A 15,918-nucleotide genomic window follows, 5' to 3' on the forward strand; every position below is an offset into this window, starting at 1 on the left:
TGCGGCACCAGCATCCCATGTGGGCGCCAGGTTCTAGTCCCGGTTGCTCCTCTTCCAGTCCAGCTCACTGCTGTGGCCCGGGAAAGCAGTGGAGGATGGCCCAAGTGCTTGGGCCCCTGCACCCGCGTGGGAGACCAGGGAGAAGCACCTGGCTCCTGGCTTCAGATTGGCGCAGCTCCAGCCGTGGCGGCCATTTGGGGGGTGAACCAACGGAAGGAAGACCTTTCTCTCAGTCTCTCTCTCTCACTGTCTAACTCTGTCAAATAAATAAAAAAAATCTTAAAAAAAAAAAAAAAGACTGTTTATACAGTTTTCTCTTTTTCTTGATCCCTCCCCTTTTTCTCTATTATAAAACTCATTAGCATTTTAAATATACAGTATGGCATTAAATGAAAAAGAATCCTCACGCCCTTCGCCCCATTCTACTGCCTGGGAGCGTTGTTTCTGGTATTCCCTTTCAGGTAAAAACTTAAGTCCATGATGAAAAACCTACAACTCCCAACCTGTAAAACTTTCAAAGTACCCAGAAAACTCCCCAGAAATGTGTACTGGGGCTTTACCATCTTAATTCTGTGTTACCTTCAGGGCCAGGATAAAGAATACATGGAGTGCCTCCTTCATAGCAACGCTGTCCAACCCACACTACTCCCACTCTGCGAAACACAACTGCGGGCTCACCCGTGAGTGCAAAAATAGCAGAGCTCACACCTGCCAGAACTGAAAGCCTCACTCCTCATTTCACCCAGATATCTCACCAATCAAGACTCTCGAAGGCATGGTATTGACACTTTCTGAAATTCAATCTTACTTAAGCACTAGAAGTATTATGAGTACACGGTCATATGACATTTTAGAATAATGACAGCTACTAAACTGATTGCCTAATACTCTACAGACTATTCTCCACATTTCTTAACTGCAAATTTTGCTTAAGTGTCTCAGCTACTGGGCTTTGGTGGCCACACTAGGAACTAACACTCCCACTTGTAACATTGTTACTCTGTGAAAAAGCACTTAGTTTCAACCACTTTAACAAATACACTCTTAAATACACCCACTTCTTAAGATGGAGTCTGTCCAAGGCAGCTGTGCTACGCTTTCAGAGCCAAGCACCCATCCCCATTTTAACAGTCCAGAATGAATCTCACCCCACACTTCCCCTCAATAGCTCTGGGAACTTACACCCAGCTCCCAGTTGCAACACACCATTACCCATTGAGTCCCAAGTATTCAATTCTGCAAATATTTCATTGACCTCTATTTCCAAGTTACCATAAGTGGTGTATTTATTACTCAATTTAAGTCTTCACAGGTTCCCTACATATGCAACAGGACATCATGGGTTAAACAACCACATGCTAGAAGCCTTGAATCACACTGGTTTTCTTGAGATTACATCTTGAGTCAACCTCAGAAAAGCGACCCCCTCAACCTTATTCCAGTGTTGTTTCTCTGTCTGAAGATTCTAGAAGCTGGTGGGCAAGCTCTTCTTTCAGTCACCTTGCCTACCCACTGTGTCTTCTTGCCCCTAGGCAGACTATAAAGACCACAGAATGCCAGCCTGGAAGGATCCAGAAGTCCCTGGAATTCTGATACGGTTTAGAGGGAGATGTAGACCTGAAGGGGCCCATCCCAGAAAATGTTTTCTCTGCCAAAAATAAAGAGAAATGCACAAAAGAGAACTGTTCTCAAGAACTGATTCTTTCCAAGATGCTTTTTTGGTTTCCCTGAATTACAGAAGGTGAGGTGCTTCTGTTTAGTGCTAAGCTCTTGTTAACACTGTGTAGTTCCCGACAGCCTCCAGGGACCCAGCTGTTCTTTCCGTCTGCAGGGGGAGTGTGCCCTGGCAGAATTTTCTTCCACTTCCAGCACTACTCACACTTTCTCGCCTCTGTTCCCTGAACCTTCTTCTGAGCTTTCTCTGTTACTTCCTCCTGTCCAAGACCGGAGCACCCACTATACTGCATATTTAAATGTCACTCACTCAGTTCAGTGAAATATTTATTTCTCTTATGTAACTGCTCTTTAGCCTAAACATGTCCAAAACCCAATCAGAACAGACAAAAAGATAAAACAAAGCCACAGTTAAGAATAAACTTAGGGCCGGCGCCGCGGCTCACTAGGCTAATCCTCCGCCTAGCGGCGCCGGCACACCGGGTTCTAGTCCCGGTCGGGGCGCCGGATTCTGTCCCGGTTGCCCCTCTTCCAGGCCAGCCCTCTGCTGTGGCCAGGGAGTGCAGTGGAGGATGGCCCAGGTGCTTGGGCCCTGCACCCCATGGGAGACCAGGAAAAGCACCTGGCTCCTGGCTCCTGCCATCGGATCAGCGCGCTGCGCCGGCCGCAGCGCGCTGGCCGCGGCGGCCATTGGAGGGTGAACCAACGGCAAAGGAAGACCTTTCTCTCTGTCTCTCTCTCTCTCACTGTCCACTCTGCCTGTCAAAAAAAAAAAAAAAAAAAAAAAAAAAAAAAAGAATAAACTTAATTTAAGTCCTTGATCCGCTGCACAGCCCTCAGCAAAGAGCCTTGAATCCTGAGATTCATTGCAACAGCGTAACTTCCATGTGGAAGTTACTCTCCCAACAGGGAAGAAAAGCAAAACTCTCTCCATTTTCCATTTCCCAACTACTCCCAGTGTACACTTCTAAGAACTGCCCCTTATTTATAAATTCACAACTTCCCACTTAACCTTTTGGGAAAACATACACCCACATCCATCCCACACTTGTCTTTACACACACACACACACACACACACACACTCCCATACTCGCCGCCCCCTTGCATTCACAAGCACTCTACACACTCTCGTCTTTTCCCAAGAAAGGGCTCTGTTACAGCACAGAGGAAAGTGGAGTACCCCAGGACTCACAATGCGGCCACTGTACTCAAAGGTGGAGCCTGCAGTAGGAGGAGTAGAGATATTATAAATAGAACTGAAGAGGGAAAGCTTTTCTCCCTCCGATCTCTCTGATCTTTATTCCTGGCCTTGCAGCTGCTGCAAATCCCAGACCTTGGGGCTCCTCCAACTTGGGAGGGGTGGAGGAGATGAAGGAAACAGGACAGGGCTAACCCAAAAAGGCAGACGGATCCCTGTGCTAAAGTGGAAAGAGGGGCTGAGGTGCACGGGAGCCAACGCTCAGCTCAACCGATAATGAAGACCACGCAGTCAGCCTGCAGTGCACCCAGAACATGTATTAGAGTGGCAGCAACCACACCAGCCCTCTTTTCTTACCATAACACTCCCAGGCTGCTTTTCTTAGTTCTAATTGATTTCCTAATTAAAGCTCTAAACAAAAAAATTACCACCTCTAAATTTTATACAATTCCCTCCATAAAATGATCCAGGCACATTTCACAATGCCAGGCCAATGAGTGGTATATGCCAGGGCAATGTGCCACTATTATAACCTCCCTTGTAACTGGAGCATAAAAAAAAGTACTATCATGAATGTCTCCACTGCCTTAGTCACTTCCTAAGTATGTGAAAGCACCCAGCTAAGGAGCCTCCCGGGGGCAGGCGATTGGCTTAGCAATTAAGACGTATTGGGGTGCCTGGTTCCACTCCCAATTCTGGTTTCCAGGTAATGTGCGCCCAGGGAGACGGCAGGTGACGGCTCAAGCAGCTGAGTCCCTGCAGCCCACGTGGGAGACCTGGATTGAGTTCCCAGCTCCTGCCTACAGCCTAGTCCAGACACAGATGTTACAGGCATCTGAGAAGCAAACCAGCGTATGAGAGATCTCTTTCTCTCCATCTCTGCCTTTTAAATGATTTTTTTTTTAATCTCTAGGAATCACAGCCCCTGAACAGGTCTGGAAAGAAATGGGCTATGTTTCTATATTGGAAAATACCTGCAAAAGAACATAAGAATACATGCAAATGACCTGCCTTGAGGACAAAAGCATGATAAAGGGAATCTTTCTATCCAAGCTGACCCTTCCCCGTGGAAGGCAGACTTCTACAAACCACTTAAATCCTGCTTCTCAACTGTGGGGCAGGCGAGACCACGAGAACCACTAGAGGCACTTGAAATACACAGGTGTCCGGACCCTCCAGCCCAGACCTACTGAACCAGAACCTCTGTGGTAAGTCATGGGTACCCGTAGTTTCTCTCTCCTTTTTTTTTTTTTTCTTTAAGATTAGTTTTGTTTATTTGGAAGGCAGAATTATAAAGAAAGAGGGGGAGAGACAGAGAGAGAAATCTTCCATCTACTGGTTCACTCACCCAGTGGCCATAACAGCCAAGCCAAAGCCAAGAGCTTCTTCTGGGTCTCCCACATTGGTGCGGGGGCCCAAGCACTTTGGAACATCCTCTGCTGCCTTCCCAGGTGCATTAGCAGGGAGCTGGATCAGAAATGCAGCAGTTGGGACTAGAACAGGCACCCATTTGGGATGCCAGTGCTGCAGGTGGCAGCTTAATCCGCTATGTCACAGGGCTGGCCCCAGCACTCCTACCCGCCTTTTTTTTTTCCCTTAAAGTTCCCCCAGGCAGTTCTAATGCACACACATACTGAGGAAACACCGTACAGAGGCCCACATTGTGGCGTGGTGAGTTAAGCCACTTGCAATGCCAGCATCCCATACTGGAGTGATGGTTTGAATCCCCACTGCTCTGCTTCCAATCCAGCTCCTGTCACCCATATGGGAAACCAGGATAGAGTTCCTGGTTCCTGGCTTCAGCCTGGGCCAGACCTGGCTACTGAGTTCATTTGGGAGTGAACCAGTGGATAAAAGTGCAGACTCTCCTTGTCTGTTGCTCTACCCTCCACATAAATAAATCTTGGGAAAAAAAAGCCACACAAACACTGCTGGAGGCAGGAGGGAGGGTATGAAGTGGTACAGTGATTAAAGACACCACTTGAGGGGCCAGCGCTGTGGCATAGTAAGTTAGAGCCCTGGCCTGAAGCACCGGCATCTCATATGGGCGCTGGTTCTATTCCTGGCTGCTCCTCTTCCAATACAGCTCTCTGCTATGGCCTGGGAAAACAGTAGAAGATGGTCCAAGTCCTTGGGCCCCTATACCCACGTGGGAAACCTGGAAGAAGCTCCTGGCTCCTGCCTTTGGATTGGCACAGCTCCAGCCGTTGCGGCCATCTAGGGAGTGAACCAGCAGATGGAAGACCTTGCTCTCTCTCTACCTCTCTCTGTAACTCTGTCTTTAAAATAAAATAAATCTTAAAAAAAAAAAAAAAAGACACCATTTGAGAACCCATATGGAGTACCTGGGCTTAAGTCTCCACTCTGCTCCCAACTCCAGCTTCTTGCTAATGCACACCCTGGGAACAGCAGGTGACAGCTCAACTACCTGGGCACTGCTGCACACGTAGGAGTCCTGGATTGAGCGCCAGGCTTCTGGCCCAGCTGAAGGCATCTGGGGATGTGCTCTCACTCACTCTGCCACTCTTTCAAATAAACACATTTTACAAACTTCTTAAAAAAAAAAAAAAAAACAAACAACAACAACAACGAGGAGGAAGGAAGGTATGTTGGGACATTTCCTCCTCACCCCCAGGGAACCTCAACAGAATCACCATGATGCCACAGAGCCCAGAAGGGTCTCCTAGAGCAGTGCAGCTTTCAAATTCTTGGAATTTCCAAACTAGAAGTCAGGCCGGCGTTGTACAGCAGGCTATGCCGCCACTTATACATCAGAGTACCAGTTTGAGTTCTGGCTGCTACCTCCTAACGTCCTTGGGAAAGCAGCAGAAGATGTGCCAAGTGCTTGGGCTCCTGCACCCACAGGGGAGACCTCAACGGGGTTCTGGGCTCCTGGCTTTGGCCTGGACCAGCCCCAGCCACTACAGCCATTTGGGGGGGGGGTCCAGCAGATGAAGGCTCCCATCACTTGGCCTTTCAAATAAATCTTGAATAAGTAAATAAACTAGAAGGCCATAATTTAAGTGACAGAAGACCTAATATCATTTCTGTTCCCTTACAAACTTCACAGGAGAAAGCGTCCCCTCTTCTAACAGCACATTCACCTCCTGCTAAGTCAACTTCCACCTAGAAAGACAAGCATTCCCGTCACGAATATCCCTGCCCCGTTCCCTGAAAAGGCTTTCGGCTCAGAAAAGCAGCCTGGATTCCAGAGAGCACCCTACACGCACGTCACCCCAGAGGGGCACCTGAGGGACTGCAACGGCAACTGGCTGTTGTGTTTGTTTTGTTTTAAAGGAAAGGGAAATAGCTGAAGGCTTAGTTCTGGGAATCAAGAATGCTGGTTGTATTGTTCCACAGACTTTCCTGTCTGTTTTAACACTTTCAGAATTGTTTAAAAAAAAAAAAAAAACTAGTTTATTAGCACTATTTGAAATGTCATTAATTTTCATTAACTTTAGATGACAAGTGCCTTTAATTATCCCTTGCTAGCTTTTTCCACCAGCGTTAACTTACAGAAAACGTCACCCCTAATTACACCTGTCTGCCCCGGGACCTCGCAAGGGAACACAAGCACCAGGACAAAAGAAATGAACCACCGGGGGCATCGGCAGAAGGCAAACAGCAACTGCACCTTCGCCAGGCGCATGCACAGGACGCTGCCTCTGTGAACAGTCCCAGTGCTGCCAAGCGGATGGCCCACATCCACAATACGACCCTTCTTCTTCTTCTCTTAAAGATTCATTTATTTCAAAGTAAAAGTTAGAGAGTGACATCTTCCATTTACCAGTTCACTCCCCAGATGGCCAGGCCTGGGCCAAGCTGAAGCCAAAAGTTTCAGAAGCTTCATCCGGGTCTCCCAGGGGGGTGGCAGGGCCATCGATCAGAAGTGGAGCCCCTGGGACAGGAACCAGTGCCCACATAGGATGCCAGCATTGCAGGTGGTGCCTTGACCCGCTATGCCCCAACAACGCTACTTCCTAAGCCTGCCAGACCAAGTACACTCCCCGAGTCATAAGTGAGGGGATTCAAGTCACAGATAAACCAAAACCAGTGAAGATTTCATAGGACTTTAAGACCAAGAACTTCAAATCCTAAAAATACGACTTTTCCCTCACAGATGGTGGAGCCTAAGACAGGCACCTTCAGGATAAAACTTAACAGCACCAACGTGGAAATTTCTAAGTGTTTCATGATAAATGATCGTCAAGGCTACTTGCTCCCAAGAATAAACGGCTGACCTATACTTATCCCCTCGGCCCCAACGTCCCACCGCCGCACCTGCGGCACGCACATGGGAATATGTGACCACATTTCCAGCAGACCAGTTCCCCTCTCCCAGTCTCCTTTACCTCTTGGCTTCTTCCAAATGACAAAGGTACTCGTACGCCACATTCTGCCGTCTCCTTTCATCCATCTCCTCTGCGGTGAGTCTCTCATTATCCAGGACAGCTAAAACGCGAAAGAAAGAACCTCGTGAACCCCAAGATTGGTCACCGTCCTGAGAGGTGAGAGAATGTGGCAGCCCTCAAATTGCTGCAAGTCACCCGCAAGGTCAGGGTAGCGGGAGGCTGTGTAGACAGCTAGATACGCTACAATGGCTTTCCTAAAAAAAGAACCATGGAGTTTCAATTATACTCATCTTGTTCTTTTTTCCAAATGCATAACACAAGTACGAGCATGAACTGCATTTCAGTGTAGCCTTGCAAAACACTGACTTGAAAGGCCAGCATTGTGACGCAGCAGGTTAAGCCACCGCCTGCCATGCAGGCATCCCATACCAGAGCACAGGTTAGAGTCCCAGCTGCTTTGCTTCCCATCCAGCTCCCTGCTAATGCGCCGGGGAAAGCACCGGAGCATGGCCCAAGTCCTTGGGCCCACGTGGGAGACTGGGATGGAGTCCACGCCCCTGGCTTAGGCCCGGCCTAGCCCAGCCCCGGCAGCTGCAGCCACTTGGCAAGTGAGCAGGTGGCTGGAAGTTCTCTTTCTCTCTGTCTCTCCCTTTCTCTATGTCATTTTGTCTTTCAAAATAAAACAAATCTTAAAAATGCTGACTTGCTATTTAGGCCCAATTGTGCCTTGTCTATCCGCCAGGTCCAGCCACATCATTCCCCAGACCCTGAAGCTCTGGACCCAGCGGCAGTGACCGTGCTGAGCAGCTTACAGCCTTGGCTCACTGAAGGCCCAGCGATGAGCACTCTTGTTTTTCAGCTGGGGAAACTGAGGCTCAGTGAGTTCAGCACGCACGCATGCACGCACGCAGGCACACCCCAAGTGGCAGTGGCCTGGGTTCTGCAGCCTGAGAGCCTGAGGTTGAAGCAATCTGCTTCCTCCACACAAGCCAGGCTGGGGAACAAACTCCCAACCGCCTGGCAAGGACTTCAAGGCCTGTCCCAGTTTTTCCGGAAGCCCTTCGCCCTCTCCCCGTGCTGCCTCCCACCACGGTGCACTGCACACCACCGAGAGGCAGCGCCCGTCACCCCTCCTCCCTCTGCAAGTCAGCCTCCTGCCCCACCCTGACCTTCAAGGCTCCCTTCCAGCGTCCCCACCTGCGCTGGGCCGTCTTCCCAGACCCCTTCTCCTCACTCCGATCACCCTGAACGCCTACTTATGCACCTTTTATCTTTACCGCACATTCTCAGCGTGTACACCTGTCTCTCTGATTAACAAAAAAAAATCTTCGAAGGCAGGGCCGGGTCTTACTCATCTTTAATTTCACAAACGTGGCACAGTACCCCACGTATAACTGTCAGTGGGGGAAATCATCCTTTAAAACAATAACACAGCCTCCAGAGAATAAAATCGAGAACCCAGCGACACCCCCCCCAAAACAGCAGTCAGTATCCCGCCTACAATTTAATGTCCCAGGGATGGGCTACAGAAAATGAGGAAGTCAGAGGATTTGGGGTGTTTTTTTTCTTTCTTTCTTTTGAAATCTTTACAAGCGAACTAAAGCCCCAGCAAGCTGAAGCGACTTGCCCGGGACCGCACCTCGCGGCCAGGCGCGGGCAGGCAGGCAGCCCTCGGGGCAGCACGTTCCCGCGGAGCCGGGCAGAGCACCGGCCCCCGGCCCCCGGGGCACGCCCTGCACCGTGCTGCCACCTCACCCGCGCCGGCTCCCAATCTCGGCAGAGCCGGGCGGCGGGAGGCGCCGGGAGGGGTTCCCCCGGCCGCGGCACGGAGGCCGCCGAGGTCCTCCCCGCCGCCTCAGAGCCCGAGCAGGCGCGGGCCGGGGGCCTCGCCGTCCACCGGCCGAACCAGCGCTTCCGGGTGCGCGCGGCCCGCACCCGCCCTGCCCCACCCACCGGGGCCGAGTCCCCTCCGAGGCAGCAAGCCCGACCCCGAAGCCGAAGCCCCTGCACCTCGGAGCCCCTCACTCACAGCCATAGTGCGGCCGGGCCACGCCCAGCCCGTCAACCTCGTCCGCGGCGGACATGGCGGCCGAGCCCAGGTCTCTGCTGAGGAAGCGGTGAGACCTCGAAGGCGCGGGCGGCGACAGCTGCAGCGACTGCCGAGTGCGCGGGCTGCCCCGTGTCCGAGCCCCGCCCCGTGCCGCCGGCCCCACCCGCAGGCCCCGCCCAGAGCCAGCGGAAAGGGGGCGTGTCCGTGCCCGTCAGGGCCCGCCCTGGCACCGCCCCTAGCTCCGCCCCTCCCCGCGAGCCGCTACGTCTTCTGCAGGCGGAAGGAAGGAGGCGGAGTCCGCCGGCCAATCGGGCTCGTGCTGGGTTCGGCGATTGCCGGGAAGGAGTTCCCGGGCTGCAGCCCCGCCCTGCGGGGCCGCCGCCCCACCCGCAGCTCAGGCAGCCGGACTGGTAGGGTCGGCGGCTGAGAAGTCGACGCGGTGGGCCGGCTGGCTTCCCCTGCTGGCCCAGCTAGCCTCCTTTACCCCGAGGCTCGCGGTGTTCCTGTTGGACCCACGCAGAACCCAGCGTGCTAAGTAAGGGACGCCCGGTCCCAGCCCGCGCATCTGGCCCCGGTCCCGCCCAGGTGCGCCGGCGCTCGCCGGTTCGGAACTGCGCAGTCTCTCAAGTATTTGCGATGCAGGAGCCAACACGGGAGCGCCGCGTTTGTCTGGACGCCCTTCCTTTAGTGTCCTTGCCCTTGTTCTCTGCGAGTTCCTTTTCGGGGGACTCTCGACCCCCGTCACGGACGCCCCTTTCTCTGCGCCTGGCAGCCTGCCCTTAAAATGCCGGTATTCCAAGGAATGCCATGCTCGGCCCTCTCCCACTGCCCCTGGGCCCGCTCTGGGTGAGGTTACGCTGCCTTTAAACCGTGGTGACTGCTAAACAGACGGTCAGGAAGCCGCTCGGGATTTGCAGCTGAGAAGCACTGTATCACCTGTGGGTGCCGCAGACACTTCGGGTTGCACCTGCGCCTGCCGTGGTCGCCATCGGGAGAAGTACTCGGTTCCCAGTCAGGGCAGCCCACCCACGTGCGGTCCAGGCTATTTCTGCAGCGTGTCGCCTTCGCCTGTCCCCGCTGTGATGACCCCGTGGTCGCCTCTGCCAGCCAGCGCCTCACGGCGACCAGGGCTACTTCCTAAACCAAAAATGCCCGGTGCTTCGCTTTCTTCTTTTTCACCTCGTGATTCCTTCCAGAATGTGGTCCAGGTTTCTATGTAGGCCAAACAAGCTTCTTCGCAGTCTGGCTGCAGCCTTTTCCAACCCGCCATTTACAGTTTATTCACGCTTCCTTCAAACTATTAAAGTCGACAGTTAAAAAAAACTATGAGAACAAACACCCCCGCAGAAAAAAAGGGTGTGGTCTGTTATTGTTACCGAAGTCATTTCCTTTTTCAGCTTTTGAGTTCACCTTACAATTTGTATTATTCTATTACCAATCCCGTTTCAGAAACCAAACAACTGACTTCATTAACGCAACGTCTTCAGACACCTAAATTTATGTCCGTAACAGTACATTAAAATGTATTGCGGTGTAGCAGGTAAAGCCGCTGTCTGCAACCCCGGCATCCCATATGGGTGCCGGTTCAAGTCTCAGCTGTTCCACTTTCGGAGCCAGCTGCCTACTAATGAGCCTGGGAAACCAGTGGAAGATGGCCCAAGTACTTGGGACTCTGCCATCCATATGGGAAGCTCCTTGCTCCTGGCTTTGGCCTGGCCCAGCCCTGACCATTGAGGCCATCTGGGGACAAAACAGCAGATGGAAGATCTGTCTCCTCTTTCTGTAACTCTGACTTTCAAATAAATAAATAAGTAAATCTTTTCAAATTTTAATTCCTTCAATTGTCTAGCATAGAATATTTTAAAAGTTTGGTATTCCTTATAAATCAAATATATTTACAAATATAATTAAACATAAGTTTTCTTTGGTGGCCCAATTCTATCTGTAAACTTAGTAAGGTTTCAACTCAAAACCCCGACTGTAAAATTCGTTCAATTTTACACATAAGAGTTATGGGGCAGGCGTTTTGACAGGTTGTCCCTTGGGACCCCTGCATCCTATATCACAGTACTGATTCCAGTCCCAACTACTCCACTTCCAAACCAACTTCCTGCTGATGCATTCTGGGAGGCAGGGGATGACAGCACAAGTGCTTGGGCCCAGCCACCTACACAGGAGACCTAGATGGAGCTCCTGACTGCTGGCTTCGGCCTGGCTTAGCCTTTGGGAGAGTGAACCACCAGATGGAAAGTGGATTTCTCTCTTTTGCTCTTTCATATAAATGGGGAAAAATTAAAATTATAACAATAATTAGTAAACAATGGGGAACAGGTGTGGAACATTTGGCCTCGTGGTTAAGACACCAGTTAGGATGCCTAAGTCCCACATGGGAGTGCCTGGATTGGACTCCCGGCTCCAGCTCCTGATTCCAGCTTCCTGCTAATGCACACCCTGGGAGACAGCAGGTGCTCAAGTGGTAGAATCCCTGCTACCTGTGTGGGAGCCCTGGTTAGAGTTCCCGGCTCCCAGCCTCAGACCCCCTTCCTCTCCCTGCCATTGGGGGAACTGGGGAATGAACCACCTAATGAGCATGATTGCGTGCTCTCTCTCTCTCAAAATAATAAAAAATTTAAAAAGATAAATGTTTTCTGATCAAGGACCTCCACCAAGTAAAGTGGATTTTCAGAGCCATTTTTCCACTGTGCCAACTGTCACTTCTTTGTTATTTAAAAAATGTTTTATTTATGTATTTATTTAAGATTCAGAGAGGCAGAAAAAGCTCCTATCCACTGATTCATTTTTTAAACACCTGCAATGGTCAGGTCCAAAAACGAAATCCAGGTCTTCCATGTGGGTGTCAGGAACCCAATTACTTGAGCCATCACCACTGCTTCCCAGGGTCTGCGTTAGGAGAAACCTGGAGTCAGAGCTGGGTCTATGTCCCAGGTACATATCATGACTTCAAAGCTCGTTGCCTCTGGGCCAGCACTGTGATGCATCAGGTTAAAGCCCCAGTTTGCAATGCCAGAATCTCCTAGGGTGCTGGTTCAAGTCCCGGCTGCTCCACTTCCAATCCAGCTCTCTGCTGTGGCCTGGGAAAGCAATAGAAGATGGCCCAAATCCTTGGGCCCCTGCACACGTGTAGGAGACTCGAAAGAAGCTCCAGGCTCCTGGCTTCAGATTGGCTCAGCTCCAACCATTGTGGCCATTTGGAAGTGAGCTAGTGGATGAAAGACCTCTCTCTCTATCTCTACCTCTCTCTGTAACTGCCTCTCAAATAAGTAAAATAATTTAAAAAAAAAAAAAAGTTATAGAAGGAGGAAAGAGAGAAAGATACCTTCCATCTGCTGATTCACTCCCCAAACGGCCACAACAGCCAGGGCTGGACCAGGTTGAAGCCAGGAGCCAGGAGCTTCATCTGGGACTCCCCTGTGGGTACAAGGGGCCCAAGCACTGCTTTTCCCAGGCCATTAGCACAGGGAGCAGGATTGGAAGTGCAGCAGCCACGAGTTGAACCAGTACCCATATGGGATGCTGGCATTGCAGGCAGCAGCTTTACCTGCTACACCACAATGCCAACCCGTCACAGGATTTTAAAGCAACATCACATTGAGTGTTAGGTGTCTAGCTGATGTATAGTCACGATTATTAAGTCCGTCTTTATAATAACTGAAATTCCTCAAGACCTCAGTGCACTGTTTGGAATTTACTTCCTCATCTTATCCTCGTAATAATTCAGCAATGTAAAGACTCCTCTTATCTCTGTTTTGCACTTAAGCAAGCTGCCGTCCTAACCCGAAGCCACACAGCAAGAGGCAGAGCTGAGACTCAAATCCATGTTGACCTATTGACAAGGTCTGCATTCCTGGTGGATAAATACAAGTCAGGTGGGTGTGTGGGACAACATGAGACACCCAGCATGGCAACACCGCCTGGGACAACCACGCCTGGGTTTGAGTCTCAGCTCTGCTCCCAGTTCCAGTTTCTTGTTAATTCAGACACTGGGAGGCAACGATGTTGGTTGGCTCAAGTACTTGGGCCCCTACCACCCATGTGGGAAACCAGGAGAAAGCTCCTGGCTCCCAGTTTTAGCTCCGGCTGTTGCAGGCTTTTGGGGAGTGAAACAACAAATGAGAGCTCTTTGTCTACTTCTCTCTCTCTCTCTCTGTATTTCTGTGTCTCTGCCTCTCAAATAAATAAAACATTTTTAAAGTCCTAATAAATATGTTCTGATGCAAGTTTTTCTTTTTTTTTAAGAAAATGTATTAATGTAGTTGTATTTTATTATTTTGTTTTATTATTTTTTTTTTTTTTTGACAGGCAGAGTGGACAGTGAGAGAGAGAGACAGGGAGAAAGGTCTTCCTTTGCTGTTGGTTCACCCTTCAATGGCCGCCGCGGCCAGCGCGCTATGGCCGGCGCACCGCGCTGATCCAATAGCAGGAGCCAGGTACTTCTCCTGGTCTCCCATGGGGTGCAGGGGCCAAGCACTTGGGCCATCCTCCACTGCACTCCTGGGCCACAGCAGAGAGCTGGCCTGGAAGAGGGGCAACCGGGACAGAATCCGGCGCCCCGACTGGGACTAGAACCCGGTGTGCCGGTGCCGCAAGGCGGAGGATTAACCTAGTGAGCCGCGGCGCCGGGCTATTATTTTATTTTTGAAAGGCAGAATGGCACAGAGAAAGGGAGAAACAGAGAAATTTTCCGTCCACTGATTCTTTCCCCAAATGGCTGAAACAGCCAGATCTGGGCCAGGACAAAGTCAGGAGCCAGGACCTCCCTCCCAGTCTCCCACACGAGTGTGAGAGACCCAAGTACTTGAAGCATCATCTGCTGCCTTCCCAGGCACGTTGGCAGGGAGCTGGATCAGAAGCAGAGGAGCCAGGACTCAGGCCAGCAGTCTGATACGGGATGATGGCATTGCAAGCAACAGCTTAACCTGCTGGGCCACACAATGCCAGCCAGCAAGCTTTCTTTAAAGATAGATAGGAATGGGGACAGCATTGTGGTGTAGGGGGTAAAGCTGCCACTGGCAACACCAGCATCCCATATAGGCGCCGGTTTGAGTCCCAGCTGTTCCACTTCTGATCCAGTTCTCATATAGGCGCTGGTTTGGGTCGCAACTGTTCCACTTCTGATCCAAGTCCCCTGCTAATGTGCATGGAAAAGCAGCAGCAGATGACCAAGTGCCTGGACCCGGGCACCCACCTGGGAGTGGGAGACCTGGAAGAAACTCCTTTGCTCCTGGCTTTGGCCTGGCCCAGCTCCAGCTGTTTTGGCCATTTCAGGAGTGAACCAGTGGCTGGAATCTCTCTCTCTCTCTCTCTCTCTCTCTGTGTCTCTCTCTGTCTCTCTATAACTCTGCCTTTCAAATAAATAAAATAAATCTAAAAGAAAAAGAAATGGGCATGAGGATAGAGAAAATAAGCATATACTCTCAGTGATTTCTCTCCGGGGTAAAATTATGCTGGACCTGTGTATTTCTCCATATTTACCGTTTTCTACAATGACCTACTAAAAATACGATTTTATTAGTAAATATAAATCAGAGTAGAAGTAGTAAATGCAGGGGCACGTGTGTGGTGCAGCGCTTAACCTGCTGCTTGGGACGCCTGCATAGTGGAGCTCTGTGGACTCCACTTCTGACCCGGCTTCTTGCTGATGCACCCTCGGAGGCAGCCATGATAGCCCAAGTGCTCCGGTCCCTGCCATCTACATGGGAAACCGGGATGGACTTCAAGCTCCTGACTTAGACCTGGTCCAACCCTGGCTGTTGCAGACATTTGAGGAGTGAAACAGCCTATGGACAATGTCTGTGTCTCACTCTCTGTCTCTCTGCCTTTCAAATAAAATGAAAGTAAATAAATAAATAAGCCTATTAACATACGATGAATATGCAATTATTAATGGGCAAAATAATGAGCTGAATGGTCATTTTTGAGAAATAAAATTGGCTCATAACCTCAAGGAATTTGCAGGCTGCAGGAGTGGAGCAGTAATCTCAGGATAGCTGGAGATAAGCACCCTAATAGAGGTTTTCCTTGGAATACCCTCCAGCCTCTTATCTGCCCTAGAAACTCCCTCTCAGCTTCCCAGACCCAACACAAACCGCACTCCTCCCCCAGGAAAAATGAATCACTTCCGCATTTATTTCCCTGGGGCACGATTTGTATCTTCATACACACACACAAAAAAAAAGTCCCAAGATTTTTCACGCTGAAGTGCTCCAGAAATCAGGATATTTCTTACCACCAGCATTCAAAGAAACTAGCTGGTTACCAAGGACAAACGTAGATGGAAGCATAATAGAATTATCAGCACCTGCAGATGTGTGGATTTAACTAATTTCTCACAAAAGGCCAGAGACGTTTCAGAGCTAGATTTGAAGACAGAGTCACACCTTGGACTGACCAGCTGGCTCCAAGGAGAGAGAGCCAGCCGTGGCTCAGACTGTGATGTGGAGAAAAGACTGGTAAGTCATTCCTGAGGACAGATGCGAGCCATTGCTACACACACACACACACACACACACACACACTGTGTAGTGGGTGGTGCTGTCCCAGCTCCACGCAAAGTGGAGGCACGGGGCTGTGCAGGGAAACAGGATTTATGTGGAGCAAAGGGAAAAGTGTAGGAAAGTTCAA

At 50.5% G+C, this 15,918-nt stretch overlaps 1 protein-coding gene across 1 annotated transcript in view; it reads right to left on the bottom strand.

The window, feature by feature from the left end:
• Window positions 1–9,455, bottom strand: part of IQGAP1 (IQ motif containing GTPase activating protein 1) — a 110,633-nt gene extending 101,178 nt beyond the window's left edge. The window contains exons 1-2 of the mRNA XM_008275315.4: window positions 9,256–9,455; window positions 7,227–7,326 (exon numbers count right to left, since the gene is read on the bottom strand). Of these exons, the coding sequence (XP_008273537.2) occupies window positions 7,227–7,326; window positions 9,256–9,310 (155 nt within the window). The 5' untranslated portion in view covers window positions 9,311–9,455. The remainder of the gene's footprint in view (window positions 1–7,226; window positions 7,327–9,255) is intronic.
• Between the last annotated feature and the right edge of the window lie 6,463 nt (window positions 9,456–15,918).

Source organism: Oryctolagus cuniculus, chromosome 12, assembly GCF_964237555.1.
Source record: "Oryctolagus cuniculus chromosome 12, mOryCun1.1, whole genome shotgun sequence".
NCBI classification, from domain to species: Eukaryota; Metazoa; Chordata; class Mammalia; order Lagomorpha; family Leporidae; genus Oryctolagus; species Oryctolagus cuniculus.